Source organism: Mobula birostris, chromosome 23, assembly GCF_030028105.1.
Source record: "Mobula birostris isolate sMobBir1 chromosome 23, sMobBir1.hap1, whole genome shotgun sequence".
In the NCBI taxonomy this organism is placed as follows: domain Eukaryota; kingdom Metazoa; phylum Chordata; class Chondrichthyes; order Myliobatiformes; family Myliobatidae; genus Mobula; species Mobula birostris.
The window spans coordinates 63797859-63815558 of NC_092392.1; the positions used below are offsets into that span (position 1 = coordinate 63797859).

Here is a 17700-nt window from a genome sequence, read left to right on the forward strand (position 1 = left end):
GTAGTACTCCTCCGTGTGTGGCCGTTCTGGTTCTGGGCCCGGGAGGTTGTTGACTTCCTGGGCTGCTTCCCCTTCAGGCTGCTGGGTGCCAGCCGTGGCTCTGCTCCCGGATTCCCGGAGCTGTGTGTGTCGGCTGCTCACCGCCTCCTGTACTTGGGGGGTGGCCAGCAGACTTTCTCCCTCCCCTCTCCTCCTCTCCACCTGTTCTGCCAGCCGCTTCTTCCGCTGGGGCTGCTGGCCTCCCCCAACTCCTTCCTCCTCTGAAGAGGACAGGGTACCAGAGGCTGTGTGGTTCCCTGCCCTTTTCTTGTGTTGCTCCGCCTTCTGTCGCTTGGCCGCCGCCTTTTGGGTCTTTTTGCGTTTTACGACCTTCCATTCAGTTTCCACCTCAGCTCTCCCCTCCTCCATGGACTCCTGCTCGTCGTTTGCCTGGTCCTGGAGGGTCTGCAGTGGGGTGGCAGGTCTTGGGGTGCTTGCACCTTCCTCCCTGGTCTCGTCATCCGTCCTGTCGGGTGCTTCGTCTGGAGCACTGGTGGGTACATCCGCAGCTGCCTGGGCCCTTTCAGGGCCAGCACCTCCCCTGGTCGCCTGTGCGTAGGTACCCCCACGCCTCGGGCAGGCTCTGTACAGGTGGCCAGCCTGTCCGCAAAGGTTGCAGGACTTGGCCTGCGTGCAGTCTTTGGTCAGGTGGCCCTCGGTTTTACAGTTCTTGCACATCACCACCCTGCACTGGGCTGCGATGTGCCCTGCCTTGCCGCAGTTTCGGCACACCCTGGGTTGCCCCGCGTACACCATGTACCCTCGGTTCCCTCCGATGGCGAAGACGGAGGGGGGGTGGATGACGCCGCCATTGGAATCCAACCTCAGCTTCACCTTCACCTGCCGTTTGCTGGTCCAGATTCCCAGTCCGTCCTTCACGTCCGCTGGAGTTCCTACGCTCTCCACATACCGAGCGAGGAATGTAAGGACATCTACCACTGGCACGTGCGGGTTGAACATATGCACCGTGATTGTCCGTTCCTGTTGCATAGCTGTTGCAAAGAGGGGCTGTGCTTTCAGCAGCAACAGCGGCGCCTCTGTCCCCTTCAGCTGAAGCTGCTGGTACAGCTTCTGCCACCCTGCAGCCTGCCGGAAAGCGACATCGAAGAAACCTGCGAAGTCCTGGACGCAGTAGATGTCATCGGGCATAAATCCGCAGCATTCCATCAAGACCTTCCGGATGAAGGTCTCTCGGGTGAAGCCGGTGCCCCCGTTCCGGTCTCGCACTGTCAGCCTGACAGTGTTCTTGATACCCTGGCCTCGAGCTGATGTACTGCTCGTTGCTGCCATCTTCTTCCTCACTGCTGTCGTTGCTGGTATGGGGTGTTAGATTGGAGGCCAATCAGCATTAGGATCCACCCCTGCATCAGCGCGAACTCTTCTCCTCCGCCTTCTGGTCTGATAAGAGCAGATACTACACTTGATCTTAGCCAAAAGGCACTCCCACAGGTGGAGCACAGCCGCAAGCCGCCTGGACACGATCGGACGGCTCAGCTTGCTCCCAGATCGACTTCCTCTTCCTGTCTGAGTCCCTCACAGTCAGGTCCACCGACGTCACGCCAGTGTTCTTCTCTGACCACTGCCTTCTGAGAGCCACCTGTCACTTACGGGAGGACGGCAGGGGGACTTGGAAGCTGAACGTAAAGCTGCTGACCCCAGAGAACATCGAGGAACTAGAGAGGGAGTACACAGGTTGGAGAACCTTGAAAGCCTTCTTTGATTCCCCGGTTCACTGGTGGGAAGCCACCAAGGAGAATATTAAGAGGTTCTTCATCCGCAAGGGTATCCAGAAGGCAAGGAAGGAGCAGAGGGAACTGCGTAAACTCCAGACAGAGTTGCAGCAACTTCTCCTTCTGCAGTCGAAGGGGGTGGATGTCAGGGAGGAATTGCGAGAGGTGAAGGGCCGGCAAGCCCAGCACCTCGCCGCTGAATCCTCCAAGATCATCTTCCGATCAAGGGTCCAAACCATGGAGCAGGACGAGACGTGCTCACGCTTCTTCTTCCAAAAGGTGCACAGGGGGAGCTCTGTGATCCACAACCTTAAGGAAGAGGACGGCTCAGTCGCGTCTTTCAGACCGACATACTGAGGATCTGCAAGTCCTTCTATGCCGGTCTGTATGACGAAAAGGCCACAGAATCCACAGCCTCCCGCAACTTCCTGTCGTCTATCACGCAGGTCTTAGATGACAGCAAGCGAGAGAGTCTGGATCAGCCACTGACCCTGAATGAGCTGACAGGCTCCATCCGTTCCTTTGGGTCGGGTAAGACTCCCGGAAGCAACAGCTTACCGGCTGAGTTGTGCTCGGCTCTGTAGAACTGGATGGGCCCAGACCTGCTGGAAGTGTACAACGCTATGCTTCTGGCCGGCAGTATGTCTGAGTCCATGAGGAAGGGCATCATCACCCTCATCTACAAGCAGAAGGGGGAAAGGGAGGACATTAGAAATTGGAGACCCATCTCTCTCTCCTGAATGTGGACTACAAGATCCTGTCCAAGGCTATCGCCAACAGGGTCAAGTCTGCTCTGGGACAGGTGATCCACCCGGACCAAACCTGTGCTGTACTGGGCAGGAAGATCTCAGACAGCCTCGCGCTGCTGAGGGACACCATTGCCTACGTGCGGGACAGGGGGGTGGACGCCTGCCTGGTCAGCTTGGACCAGGAGAAAGCCTTCGACAGGATATCGCACACGTACATGGCGGGCGTGCTCTCCAAAATGGGATTTGGGGAGGGAATCCGGAATTGGATTAGACTGCTCTACACAGACATTCGTAGTGCAGTCCAGGTCAACGGATGGGAAACAGACAGCTTCCCCATCAGGTCTGGAGTCAGGCAGGGCTGTCCCCTCTCCCCTGTCTTGTTTGTCTGCTGCATAGAACCCTTTGCGGAAGCCATCAGGAGGGATGAGGGTATAAGAGGGGTGACGCTGCCAGGCAGTGGAGGGACCCAAGTGAAAACCTCCCTGTACATGGACGACGTCACCGTCTTCTGCTCTGATCCGAGGTCAGTTCGCAGGTTGATTGGCACCTGCGAACAGTTCGAGCTAGCGTCGGGGGCCAGGGTCAACCGCACGAAGAGCGAAGCCATGCTTTTCGGCAACTGGCCCGACCGATCCAGCGTCCCCTTCACCATCAGGTCTGACCACATGAAGGTGTTGGGGATCTGGTTCGGAGGGGCTGAGGCGTGCAACAAGAACTGGCAGGAGCGGACTGCCAAGGTGAAACAGAAACTGGGACTGTGGGGAGGGCGCTCCCTGTCGATAACGGGCAAGAACCTGGTCATCAGGTGTGAGGTGCTCTCAGGGCTGCTGTACTTGGCGCAGGTCTGGCCCGTTCCCCGATCCTACAGCTCGGAAATCACCCGGGCTGTCTTCAGATTCATCTGGGGATCCAAGATGGAGCGGGTGAGACGGACCGTCATGCACAAGTCCCTGGACAACGGGGGCAAGAACGTCCCCAATGTCGCCCTCACCCTGATGGCCAGCTTCGTATGTGGCTGCATCAGGTTGTGTGTAGAGCCCAGGTATGTGGGCACCAAGTACCACTATGTGCCCAGGTTCTACCTGTCGCCCTGGCTACGAAGGATGGGTCTGGCCCCACTCCCACGCAACGCCCCAGTCAGCTGGTCGTTGCCGGCATACCTGTCCTACGTAGCAAAGTTCTTCCAGGAGAACGCCTTTGACCACAGGGCCATCAGGCAGTGGTCGGCATGTAATGTCCTGCAGGCACTGCAGAAGGACATGATGGACACAGTGGGGTGGTTCCCCGAGCAGACAGTCCAGTTCATCTGGCAAAATGCCTCATCGCCAGGTCTCACCAACAAGCAGCAGGACCTCGACTGGCTGGCAGTAAGAGGGGCCCTCCCAGTCAGATCCCACCTGTACGCCCGGAACGTCGTCTCCGCACCCCACTGCCCACGGGAGGACTGCAGTGAGGAGGAGTCTGTGACCCACCTCTTTGCACACTGCCAGTTCACAAAGAGGGTGTGGAGGAGGATGGACGGGCTAGTGTCACGTTTTATCCCCAACAGCTGCGTGACAGAGGACTCTCTGATCTACGGGCTGTTCCCAGGGACGCACACGGAGACCAACATCCGGTGCTGCTGGCAGATCATCAGCTCGGTGAAAGACGCTCTTTAGTCGGCCCGAAACTTGATGATCTACCAGCACATGGAGATGTCCGTGGGAGAATGCTGCCGACTGGCACATTCTCGGCTGCAGGAGTACGTGCTGAGGGACGCACTGAAACTTGGTGCAGCCACCGCAAGGGCCCGGTGGGGAAGGACCACAGTATAGGTTTCTTCACCCGTGGGAGTGGGAGGGGTCGGTGGGCGGGGAGTATACCCCTCAACAATGATATGCTAAGCTGAACTACTGGAGTGCCACCTGGATGGCTATTAATACGGATATTTACTGACTATAATGGAAACGTATGTAAAGGATGAAAAGTTATTGAATGGTTTATTGTATATATTTATTTTTGAATAAAGTATATTTTGAAATATAAAAAAAAAATTCCGTATCCACAACCTTAAGGAAGAGGACGGCTCAGTGGCATCCTCGCAGACCGACATACTGAGGATCTGCTAGTCCATAAGACAAAGGAGCAGAAGTAGGCCATTCGGCCCATCGAGTCTGCTCTGCCATTTTATCATGAGCTGATCCATTTTATCCTATTTAGTCCCACTGCCCCGCCTTCTCACCATAACCTTTGATGCCCTGGCTACTCAGATACCTATCAATCTCTGCCTTAAATACATCCAATGACTTGGTCTCCACTGCTGCCCGTGGCAACAAATTTCATAGATTCACCACCCTCTGACTAAAAAAATTTCTTCGCATTTCTGTTCTGAAAGGGCGCCCTTCAATCCTTAAGTCATGCCCTCTCGTACTAGACTCCCCCATCATGGGAAACAACTTTGCCACATCCACTCTGTCTATGCCTTTCAACATTCGAAATGTTTCTATGAGGTCTCCCCTCATTCTTCTAAACTCCAAGGAATACAGTCCAAGAGTGGACAAACGTTCCACATATGTTAACCCTCTCATTCCCGGAATCATTCTCTTGGATCTTCTCTGTACCCTCTCCAATGTCAGCACATCCTTTCTTAAATACGGACACCAAAACTGCCCACAGTACTGCAAGTGAGGTCTCACCAGCGCCTTATAGAGCCTCAACATCACATCCCCGCTCCTATACTCTATTCCTCTAGAAATGAATGCCAACATTGCATTCGCCTTCTTCACTACTGACTCAACCTGGAGGTTAACTTTAAGAGAATCCTGTACGAGGACTCCCAAGTCCCGTTGCATCTCAGAACTTTGAATTCTTTCCCCATTTAAATAATAGTCTGCCTGTTTACTTTTTCTGCCAAAGTGCATAACCATACACTTTCCAACATTGTACTTCATTTGCCACTTCTCTGCCCAGTCTTCCAATCTACCCAAGTCTCTCTGCAGACTCTCCGTTTCCTCAGCACTACCGCCCCCTCCACCTATCTTCGTATCGTCAGCAAACTTAGCCACAAAGCCATCTACTCCATGGTCCAAATCGTTGATGTACAATGTAAAAAGAAGTAGCCCCAATACTGATCCTTGTGGAACAACACTGGTAACCGGCAGCCAACCAGAATAGGATCCTTTTATTCCCACTCTGTTTCCTGCCAATCAGCCAACGCTCTATCCACGTATGTAACTTTCCTGTAATTCCATGAGCTCTTATCTTGTTAAGTAGCCTCATGTGCGGTACCTTGTCAAAGGCCTTCTGAAAATCCAAATATACAACATCCACTACATCTCCCTTGTCTAGCCTACTGGCCATTTCCTCAAAAAATTGTAATAGGTTTGTCAGGCAGGATTTTCCTTTAAGGAATCCTTGCTGAGTTCTGCCTATCTTGTCATATGCCTCCAGGTACTCTGTAACCTCATCCTTGACAATCGACTCCAACAACTTCCCAACCACTGATGTCAAGCTAACAGGTCTATAATTTCCTTTTTGCTTCCTTGCCCCCTTCTTAAATAGCGGAGTGACATTTGCAATCTTCCAGTCTTCCGGAACCATGCCAGAATCTATCGACTTTTGAAAGATCATCGCTAATGCCTCCGCAATCTCAACTACTTCCTTCAGAACACAAGGGTGCATTCCATCTGGTCCAGGAGATTTATCGACCTTTAGCCTATTCAGCTTCCTGAGTACTTTCTCTGTCGTAATTGTGACTGCGCACACTTCTCTTCCCTGCCACCCTTGAGTGTCCGGTATCCTGCTGTCTTCCTCAGTGAAGACTGATGCAAAATACTTGTTCAGTTCCTCTGCCATATCCTCATCTCCCATTACAATTTCTCCAGTATTATTTTCTATCGGTCCTATATCTACTCTCACCTGTCTTTTACTCTTTATATACTTGAAAAAGCTTTTAGTATCCTCTTTGATACTATTTGCTAGTTTCCTTTCATAGTTAATCTTTTCTCTCTTAATGACCTTCTTGGTTTCCTTTTGTAAGATTTTAAAAACTTCCCAATCCTCTGTCTTCCCACTAATTTTTGCTTCCTTGTATGCCCTCTCCTTAGCTTTAACTTTGGCTTTGACTTCTCTTGTCAACCACGGTTGCATCCTTTTTCCACTCGAAAATTTCTTCTTTTTTGGAATATACCTGTCTTGCACATTCCTCATTTTTCACATAAACTCCAGCCACTGCTGCTCTGCCGTCTTTCCCGCCAGTGTCTCTTTCCAGTCAACTTTGGCCAGTTCCTCACTCATGCCACTGTAATTTCCTTTACTCCACTGAAACACCGACACATCCGATTTTGGCTTCTCTTTTTCTAATTTCACAGTGAACTCAATCATGTTATGATCACTGCCTCCTGAGGGTTCCTTCACCTCAATCTCTCCAATCACCTCCGGTTCATTGCACAATACCCAATCCAGTACAGCCGATCCCCTAGTGGGCTCAACAACAAACTGTTCTAAAAAGCCATCTTGCAGACATTCTACAAATTCTCTCTCTTGAGATCCAGTGCCGACCTGATTTTTCCAATCTACTCGCATGTTAAAATCCCCCACAATTAACATAACACTGCCCTTCTGACAAGCCTTTTCTATTTCCAGTTGTAATTTGTAGTCCACATCCCTGCAGCTGTTTGGAGGCCTGTAAATAACTGCCATCAGGGTCTTTTTACCCCTGCTATTCCTTAGCTCAACCCATAAAAATTCTGCACCTTCTGATCCTATATCACCTCTTTCTAATGATTTAATATCATTTCTTACCAATAAAGCCACGCCTCCCCCTCTGCCTACCTTCCTATCCTTCCGATACATCGTGTATCCTTGGACGTTCAGCTCCCAGAGACATGCATCCTTTAGCCATGTCTCAGTGATGGCCACAATATCATACCTGCCAATCTGTAGCTGTACGACAAGATCATCCACCTTATTCCTTATGCTGCGTGCATTTAAGTACAACACCTTAAGACCAGTATTTGATACTTTTTGCTTTGATTTCACTGCAACTTTATTGCACTTCAGCTCATCCCAATGGCTACACATTTGCCCCGTCACCTGCCTGTCTTTCCTGACATCTTTACTGCTCACTATCTTAGATTTATTTCTGTTTTCCCCTTCCTCCGCCCTATCATTCCGGTTCCCACCCCCCTGCCAAATTAGTTTAAACCCTCCCTAACAGCTCTATTAAACTTTCCCGCCAGGATATTGGTCCCCTTCGGGTTCAGGTGTAACCTGTCCTTTTTGAACAGGTCATACTTTCCCCAGAAGAGATCCCAGTTATCCAAGAATCTGAAGCCCTGCCCCCTACACCAGTCTCTCAGCCACGCATTCATCTGCCTGATCCGACGACTCTTGTCCTTCTATGCCGGTCTGTATGACGAAAAGGCCACAGAATCCACAGCCTCCCGCAACCTCCTGTCGTCTATCACGCAGGTCTTAGACAACGGCAAGCGGGAGAGTCTGGATCAGCCATTGACCCTGGGCTAGCTGACAGGCACCATCCATTCCTTTGAGTCCAGTAAGACTCCCGGAAGCGACGGCTTACCGGCTGAGTTGTATTCGGCTCTGTGGAACTGGATGGGCCCAGACCTGCCGGAAGTGTACAACGCTATGCTTCTGGCTGGCAGCATGTCAAAGTCCATGAGGAAGGGCATCATCACCCTCATCTACAAGCAGAAGGGGGAAAAGGAAGACATTAGAAATTGGAGACCTATCTCTCTCCTGAATGTGGATTACAAGATCCTGTCCAAGGTTATCGCCAACAGGGTAAAGTCTGTTCTAGGACAGATGATCCACCCGGACCAAACCTGCGCTGTACCGAACAGGAAGATCTCAGACAGCCTCGCGCTGCTGAGGGACACCATTGCCTACGTGCGGGACAGGGGGATGAACACCTGCCTGGTCAGCTTGGACCAGGAGAAAGCCTTCGACAGGATATCGCACACGTACATGACGGACGTGCTCTCCAAAATGGGATTTGGGGAGGGAATCCAGAATTGGATCAGACTGCTCTACACAGACATCTGTAGTGCAGTCCAGGTCAACGGGTGGGAAACAAACAGCTTCCCCATCAGGTCTGGAGTCAGGCAGGACTGTTCCCTCTCCCGTCTTGTTTGTGTGCTGCATTGAACCCTTTGCGGAAGCCATCAGGAGGGATGAGGACATAAGAGGGGTGACGCTGCCAGGCAGTGGAGGGACCCAAGTGAAAATCTCCCTGTACATGGACGACGTCACCATCTTCTGCTCTGATCTGAGGTCAGTTCGCAGGTTGATTGGCATCTGCGAACAGTTTGAACTAGCGTCGAGGGCCAGGGTCAACTGCATGAAGAGCGAAGCCATGCTCTTTGGCAACTGGCCTGACCGATCCAATGTCCCCTTCACCATCAGGTCTGACCACGTGAAGGTGTTGGGGATCTGGTTCGGAGGGGCTGAGGCGTGCAACAAGAACTGGTAGGAGCGGACTGCCAAGGTGAAACAGAAACTGGGACTGTGGGGAGGGCGCTCCCTGTCGATAATGGTCAAGAACCTGGTCATCGGGTGTGAGGTGCTCTCAGGGCTGCTGTACTTGGCGCAGGTGTGGCCCGTCCCCCACTCCTGCAGCTCGGAAATCACCTGAGCTGTCTTCAGATTCGTCCGGGGATCCAAGATGGAGCCGGTGAGATGGACCGTCATGCACAAGTCCCTGGACAATGGGGGCAAAAACGTCCCCAATGTCGCCCTCACCCTGATGGCCAGCTTCGTATGTGGCTGCATCAGATTGTGTGTAGAGCCCAGGTATGTGGGCACCAAGTACCACTATGTGCCCAGGTTCTACCTGTCGCCCTGGCTACGAAGGATGGGTCTGGCCCCACTCCCGCGCAACGCCCCAGTCAGTTGGTCGTTGCCAGCATACCTGTTCTTCCCGGAGAACGCCTTTGACCACAGGGCCATCAAGCAGTGGTCGGCATGTAATGTCCTGCAGGCACTGCAGAAGGACATGATGGACACAGTGGGGTGGTTCCCCGAGCAGACAGTCCAGTTCATCTGGCAAAATGCCTCATCGCCAGGTCTCACCAACAAGCACCAGGACCTCGACTGGCTGGCAGTAAGAGGGGCCCTCCCAGTCAGATCCCACCTGTACGCCCGGAACGTCGTCTCCGCACCCCACTGCCCACGGGAGGACTGCAGTGAGGAGGAGTCTGTGACCCACCTCTTTGCACACTGCCAGTTTGCAAAGAGGGTGTGGAGGAGGATGGACGGGCTAGTGTCACGTTTCATCCCCAGCAGCTGCGTAACAGAGGACTCTCTGATCTACGGGCTGTTCCCGGGGATGCACACGGAGACCAACATCCAGTGCTGCTGGCAGATCATCAACTCGGTGAAAGACGCTCTTTGGTTGGCCCAAAACTTGATGATCTACCAGCACATGGAGACGTCCGTGGGAGAATGCTGCGGACTGGCACATTCTCGGATGCACTGAAACTCGGTACAGCCACCGCAAGGGCACGGTAGGGAAGGATCACGGTATAGGTTTCTTCACCGGCGGGAGTGGGAGGGGTCGGGTGGCGGGGAGTATACCCCTCAACAATGATGTGGTAAGGTGAACAACTGGAGTGCCACCTGGGTGGCCATAAGTATGGATATGTACTGACTATAATGGAAACGTATGGAAAGGATGGAAAGCTATTGAATGGTTTATTGTATATAATTTTATTTTTGAATAAAGTATATTTTGAAATTTTAAAAAAATTCCATATTTTATGTGAGGACTGTTTATTTGAAAGGTCTCAAGTTTCCAGGTTCTTGTTCCGTTTCTAATTATTCCATAAATTCTGACAACTAGTGAGTTTCTCCAGATGCTCCTGGGAGGCCTTTGTGGTAATCTGAGATGTTTGTTACTCTTTCAAAGGTTACAATGGATGTAAATAACATGACTGTGAAAATGCCTCACCAATGCTTTATTGATGGCCGTTTTATCAACTCCGAGGACGGGAAGACCTATAACACCATCAACCCTACAGATGGCTCAGTGAGTAGTGAAGCTCAGCCAGATGGCAAAGTCAGCTTGTGGGAGCTCGAACCCTGCACAATCCATCGCCTCTCCTCCTTTGTAGCAATTAGTCAAACTCAAAGTTCTTTTCTGCTCAGGTTTTTGAGCACCTGTAAGAAGATCACTGAGACTGAGTTCTGGAATGACTTCAAATCGCAACGGATAGTGATTATCAGTATGTGACATTACCATTATACCTGCATTATCCCATTCTGAATGTTTTCATGTCTATAAACATTTCAATACTTCACCACTAGAAGGCAGGCATATCTCTGCTCATGATGAAACATCTGATTCATCCAATTAGAGATATATCAGGGACATTTAAGAAACTCTTAGACAGGCAACTAGATGGTAGCAAAATGGAGGGTTATGTAGGAGGGAGGGGTTAGACTGATCTTGAGTAGGATATGAAGTCTGCATAACATTGTGGGCTGAAGGGTCTGTATTATGCTGTATGTTCTATAATCAGTATCACACCCCTTCACAGATCTCAGTACTTGATGGGCTTCTCATTTTCAGTAGCCACATTTCTTCCATCATAAAAATTGTTCCAGATACCAGTCCCTCTGCTCGCACTCTTACTGAGGTTTGTTGCTTCAGCTGTGCTGTGTGGCCCTGCATAACAGAACATCCCACTGTTTTCCCTTCTCTCGGCATTACCAGATAGGAGTCATCACTAACTTGAAAAAGATATTTCTTCTGTTACAGGCTGTCCAGCTGTATCAATCTCCTAAGAGCCATAAAAAAAATTAACCCCAAAATAGAAAAGCAAAAATTACAGGTGCTGAAACTCTGAAATGAAATCAGAAAATGGCTAGCACGAGAGGGCACAGTTTTAGGGTGCTTGGAAGGAGGTACAGAGGAGATGTCAGCGATAAGTTTTTTTTAATGCAGAGAGTGGTGAGTGCTTGGAATGGGCTGCCGACAACAGTGGTGCAGGTGGATATGATAGGGTCTTTTAAGAGACTCCTGGGTGGGTACATGGAATTCAGAAAAATAGAGGGCTATGGCTAACCCAAGGGGATTTCTAAGGTAAGGACATGTTTGGCACAGCTTTTTGGGCTGAAGGGCCCGTATTGTACTGTAGGTTTTCTATGTTTCCAAAATGTTGGAAATGCTCGGCCGTGCAGCGTGAATGGAGAGCGAGTCAGATATCATTCCAGGATGAAAGATCATTGACTCATTTTGTCTCTCTCTGCCTGAACTGCTGCGTGTTCAGCATTCTTTTTCTTCACATTCGTAGAGTGGTAGACAGAACAGGAGCAAACCCTTTGGACCAACTTGTCCATGGCCACCAAGTCCCATTGGCATGCATTTAACTTGTATCTCCTTAAACCTTTTCTATCCATGTACTGTACCTGTCCAAATACCCATCTCTAGCACTGGCATACACTACACTTCCTGTGGACAAAGTTGACCCTCAGGCCCCATTTTAGGTCTTTTCCCCTCTCTCCTTGAATAATGCCATCCAAATGAATGTTGACTCTCCACTTCCAAGCACAGAAGCTGCCGGACTTGCTCAGTTCTTTCAGCATTTTTTGTCTGTTAAACCTGCGCTCTCAAGTTTGACTCCCCAAACGTGGGACCATTCACCCTCTGTCCCCTGTGATTTTGTAAATCTCTACGATTACTCCTCAGCCTCCTTTGGTCCAGAGAAAAAAATCCCAGCCAATCCAGTATCTCCTCATTCTTCAAATCCTCTATTGTCTGTAATATTCCTGTCAATCTTTTCTCCACCCTTTCCAGCTAAGTCACAGCCTTCCGATACTGTGGTGACCATAAATGCATGTGATATTCGGGGTGTGGAGTTTAACCGATGCTTACAGCCTGTGAACGTACAGCAATGTCAGTCTAAAGGTGTACATTCATTATTCCTTGTGCCAGGTAATCTGCCAAGTGTCCTATTCCTCAGTTGCTGATGTTGATAAAGCTGTGGCAGCAGCTAAAGATGCATTTGAGAATGGACAGTGGGGGAAGATGAATGCACGAGACAGAGGGAGACTGTTGTATCAGTAAGTGTAAGATTCTCCCGTTTTATGTGTGGTGTATCGGTGTGTTACTTCCTCTGGTTTTCATTGGTTGCCTTGAAAATTGGGATGTGGTGAATGAAGTCATGCAAATAGGTGTTCGATGTGGTCAGACGGTGCAGCCCCACTGACAGGCTATCAATCCATGGCACCTTGACTCCATTTTACCTCCAATTTTCTTTCACCTGCACAGTGCTTGCAAGTACCAGCTTGAGAATTAATTTGAGCTTGACGTCTCAAAGTGTTTGTTATGTGGACCGGAGGGATTGGCTACCTTCCAGTTGTCAGAGAAGTGTACGCTGGGCCAAGTACCCGGAGGAGAAGTCAGGTCACCCAGATGTTGCAAGTGGCTCTGTCTCCAACTGGTGTACGTTTCCTCCCACTTATACTGGATCAGGTTGTAAAATTGTTTCTTGCATTACATTGTTGTGCTTTCAGTACATTGGAAGTACTTACAAAACTTCACTTTGCTTCCTTTCACCTCTGCATAAACAATACATTCTGAACATGGAGAGACAGTTGTACAAGAGGCCATTAAACCTGAAGTCCATACCCCTCCACCAGTTACAGCATAAACTACCCTCGTGTTCTACCTGCTGCAGTGACCGACTGACCCATCAACCTGCACGTCTTTGGGATGTGGGAAGAAGCCAGAGAACCCAGGGGGAAGCTGGGGAGGACGTGCAAACTCCACACAGAACCAGAGATCAGGATTGAACCCAGGGTCACTGGCACTATGAGGTAGTGGCTCTACCTGCTGCCCCAGTAACAAGGATGCTTTAGAAATATTGGTCACAAAATCTTCATGAGGGAGATTAGTGTGATCTCCTGAAGGTGCCTACGCAAACTGCACGAAGGGATATTTAACGCTGAGCACAGGGAATTCATCATTCCAAGAGCACGGTGGGGAATCTCAGCTGCCTCTGGTAGTAATGGTGAGCTGTGGGGTGTTTACTTGCAGGCTGGCAGACCTGATGGAGGAGCACCAGGAGGAACTTGCCACTATCGAGGCCATTGATTCTGGGGCTGTCTACACTCTTGCCCTGAAGACGCACGTTGGAATGTCCATCCAAACATTCAGATATTTTGCAGGATGGTGTGACAAGATTCAGGTAAAGTAAACAGTTGCTGAAGGCAATGTTCTCTCTGGTAACTGTTGCTTGTATCCAAACCATTTAATTAAAAGCAGCACACATAAAAGTTGCTGGTGAATGCAGCAGGCTTCCTCTGGTTCCTCCCCCTCCCCCTTTCTTTCACCCGAGGCCTCCCGTCCCATGATCTTCTCGTATCCCTTTTGCCAATCAACTTTCCAGCACTTGGCTCCATCCCTCCCCCTCCTGTCTTTTCCTATCACTTTGGATCTCCCCCTCCCCCTCCCATTTTCAAATCTCTTACTAGCTCTTTCTTTCAATTAGTCCTGATTAAGGGTCTCAGCCCGAAACGTCAACTGTACCTCTTCCTAGAGATGCTGCCTGGCCTGCTGCATTCACCAGCAACTTTGATGTGTGTTGCTTGAAATTCCAGCATCTTCAGATTTCCTTGTGTTTGAGCATTTAATTAAAATATATTTTTTTGAATCCAACATTTTGAGTTTCTTTTGGGGGGAGGAAGATGAGTTTATTTCTCATAATTTTGATGGGCCCTTAGGAGGTCCTGTAGGTCTGTTTCTCTTGATAGGAGGCATGGGTGTGCGAACGTCCGGAGACACCGGATGTCACAGACAGCCGACAAGTGTGCCTCCACTCTTTTTTTCCAGTTCAGTGAACTGTCCCAATCTCTCCTACACTCCACTTCATCTAAATCTGATTCCATTACTTCACCAAAGAATGAATTAACTTGGAATTCAGAAACTGACTACCTTTTTAATTTTGTCTTTAGGGCTCTACGATCCCTATTAACCAAGCACGTCCCAACCATAATTTAACATATACAAAGAAGGAGCCTCTGGGGTAAGATGACAAGGAAGAGTATTAGTGAGTTCTGTAAATGTCTGCCTGATAAATAAACTGAATGCAATTGGATGTTATTCCTCTTTCCCAGGGTCTGTGCTATCGTCATTCCCTGGAATTACCCCCTCATGATGCTGGCATGGAAGAGTGCAGCCTGCCTAGCTGCAGGAAACACGTTGGTGCTGAAACCAGCACAGGTACAGACTTGAACTAAGCACTGTTGTAATGGTTTTGTCGTCAGATAGTGATTAATGTTTTTGTGATGTTCCTGATCGATTCCCAAGTGGCCCAGGTCTGCTGATGTGCCCCTTCTCCAAGGACATTGCCAGTCTGATACTGCTCTGTTCAGCTGTGTGAAACAGTTGGGACCCCTCTGGGTCATAAACACAAAATACTCTGCAGATGCTGGGGTCAAAGCAACACTCACAACACGCTGGAGGAACTCAGCAGGTCGGGCAGCATCCGTGGAAACGATCAGTCAACGTTTTGGGCCGGAACCCTTCGTCAGGACTAAAGAGGGAAGGGGCAGAGGCCCTATAAAGAAGGTGGGGGGAGGGTGGGAAGGAGAAGGCTGGTAGGTTCCAGGTGAAAAACCAGTAAGGGGAAAGATAAAGGGGTGGGGGAGGGGAGGCAGGGAGGTGATAGGCAGGAAAGGTGAAGAAGGAATTGGGGAAAACACAATGGGTAGTAGAAGGAGGTGGAACCATGAGGGAGGTGATAGGCAGCTGGGGGAAGGGGCAGAGTGACATAGGGATAGGGGAAGGGAGGGGGAGGGAATTACCGGAAGTTGGAGAATTCAATGTTCATACCCAGGGGCTGGAGACTACCTAGACGGTATATGAGGTGTTGCTCCTCCAACCTGAGTTTAGCCTCATCATGGCAGTAGAGGAGGCCATGTATGGACATATCTGAATGGGAGTGGAAGCAGAGTTGAAGTGGGTGGCTACTGGGAGATCCTGTCTGTTGTGGAAACATCCTCTGGCTCATTCCTCCTCTGACTCCAGGTTTAGTGCTGAGAGAGGAAAATCTCCTTCTGTAGGGTCGAGAGCGATGGACACTGCCTCTCCCAGACCATAGGAGTGTTGAAAGTCAGAGATCAACAGATCAGGTGCCCTGTTGGTGGTTGGACCGTTCACTAGCACTTACTCAGTTATTTAGCGCAGGGTGGGCTCTCCGGCCCTCCGAGCCACACCGCCCCAGCAACCCGAATAACCCTACCCTAACCACAGGGCAATTTTCAATGGCCAGTTAACGTGCCTGGTGGGTCTTTGGACTGTGGGAGGAAACTGGAGTGGCTGGGGAAGACACACAGAGACTCTTAACAGATTGGTGCCAGAACTGAACTGAACTCGGGAACGCCTTGAGCTTTATAGCGCCACGCTAACAGCTCCACTGCCTCAGTACTGTCTGAATGTGTGGGCAAGTTGTGTGGAGGGGAAGGGCTATGGCCTGGGTGACATTGTTAACTGCTCCTTCCTGCCCATGCAGGGCTTTCCCTGCTTCACTCTCTGCACCCATCCTGGTCCCGAATCTCCATTGTCACACCCCTCCACTCCCATTCTCTACCCTCACCCAACTCCCCCCTCCCAATACACACACCCCACTCACCATCTCCTATCCCCAGCACCACCTTCTACCATCGGTTTCTGCTACCATCCACGCCAGACCGCAACCCCCACCCCCGCCGTCTGCGCCAGCCCGCCCCCCCCAGATGACACCTCCCTACCATTCACAGTGCCACCTCCACAGCCTCACTGTCCACTGTCCTCTCTCCCGATCTACCCCATCTGTCCCTCATCCCCAACCCATTGTCCACGGTCCCACCCCACGAACAACCTCTTCACTCCCCATTCTCCATGGTCCCATTTACTCAACTGCGACCGGTTCCTGGCCCTGGGTTAGGTTACAGTCACATTGAACTCCTGTTGTGTCTTGTCTCTCTCCCAATCCCCCCTTCACCTCCAACCCAGGTGACTCCACTCACCGCGTTGAAGTTTGCTGAGCTGGCTGCACAAGCTGGCATTCCAAGGGGAGTCATCAACATCCTCCCTGGCTCAGGTAACCTGGCGATAGGGCAAAATTTGCAGTCAGTGGGATAAATTGAAGTGTAGCAAGAGGGGGAAATTGCAATACAGGACTGAAGGTGTTATATTTAAATGCATGTAGTAAATGGAATAAGGCAGATGATCTTGCAGCACAGTTACAGACTGGCAGGTAAGATGTGGGCGTCACTGAGTCATGGCTGAAAGAAGATCACAGTTGTGAGCTTAACATTCAACGATACACATTGTTTCAAAAGGATAGGCAGAGGGGGTGGCGGGGCTTTGTTAGTAAAAAAAAATGAAATTAAATCCTTAGAAAGAGGTGATAGGATCAAAAGATGTTGAATCCTTGTGGGTAGAGTTAACAAACTGCAAGGGTAAAATGACCCTGTTGGGAGATGTATACAGGCCCCGGACAGTAGCCAAAATGTGGGGTGCAATTTACAATGGGAGTTAGAAAGAGTTTGTTAAAAAGGCAATATTATGATAATCATGGGGGATTTCACTTTTCAGGTAGATTGGGAAAATCTAGTTGGTGCTGAGCTTCGAGAAAAACTTTATAAAATGCTCTGAGATGGTTTTTCGGGCAGCTTGTGGCTGAGCCCACTAGGGAAAAGGCAATTCTGGATTGTGTGTTGTGTAATTTGATTAGTGAACTTAGGTAAAGGAACCCTGAGGGTGCAGTGACCATAATATCATAGAACTCACCTTGTAGTTTGAAAGGGAGAAGCTAAAATCATGTGTATCAGTAACAATGTTCCCTCTAATTTTTAGTAGTCAGTGTGCGCAAAAATCTTATGTTGTGCAAATTTTTTTCCTGTGACAAAAGTATGTGCGCACTGAATGCATACATTGCACAGTTTATGTAGGTTACAAAATATTTGACATAAAACTGCACAGAATAACAACAAAATAACATACATATTTACTTTTAATAATTACTTACTCTTAATAATTTCTCCTTTGGCTCCTCCCACTTCCTCCAAACTAAAGGTGTAGCTATGGGCACCCGTATGGGTCCTAGCTATGCCTGCCTTTTTGTTGGCTTTGTGGAACAATCTATGTTCTGTGCCTATTCTGGTATCTGTCCCCCACTTTTCCTTCGCTACATCGA

At 49.9% G+C, this 17700-nt stretch overlaps 1 protein-coding gene across 1 annotated transcript in view; it reads left to right on the forward strand.

Moving 5' to 3' along the window:
- LOC140186773 (mitochondrial 10-formyltetrahydrofolate dehydrogenase-like) overlaps window positions 1-17700 on the forward strand; it is a 117403-nt gene that overhangs the window by 58437 nt on the left and 41266 nt on the right. The window contains exons 11-16 of the mRNA XM_072241316.1: window positions 10425-10544; window positions 12453-12580; window positions 13557-13707; window positions 14474-14544; window positions 14636-14741; window positions 16515-16602. Of these exons, the coding sequence (XP_072097417.1) occupies window positions 10425-10544; window positions 12453-12580; window positions 13557-13707; window positions 14474-14544; window positions 14636-14741; window positions 16515-16602 (664 nt within the window). The remainder of the gene's footprint in view (window positions 1-10424; window positions 10545-12452; window positions 12581-13556; window positions 13708-14473; window positions 14545-14635; window positions 14742-16514; window positions 16603-17700) is intronic.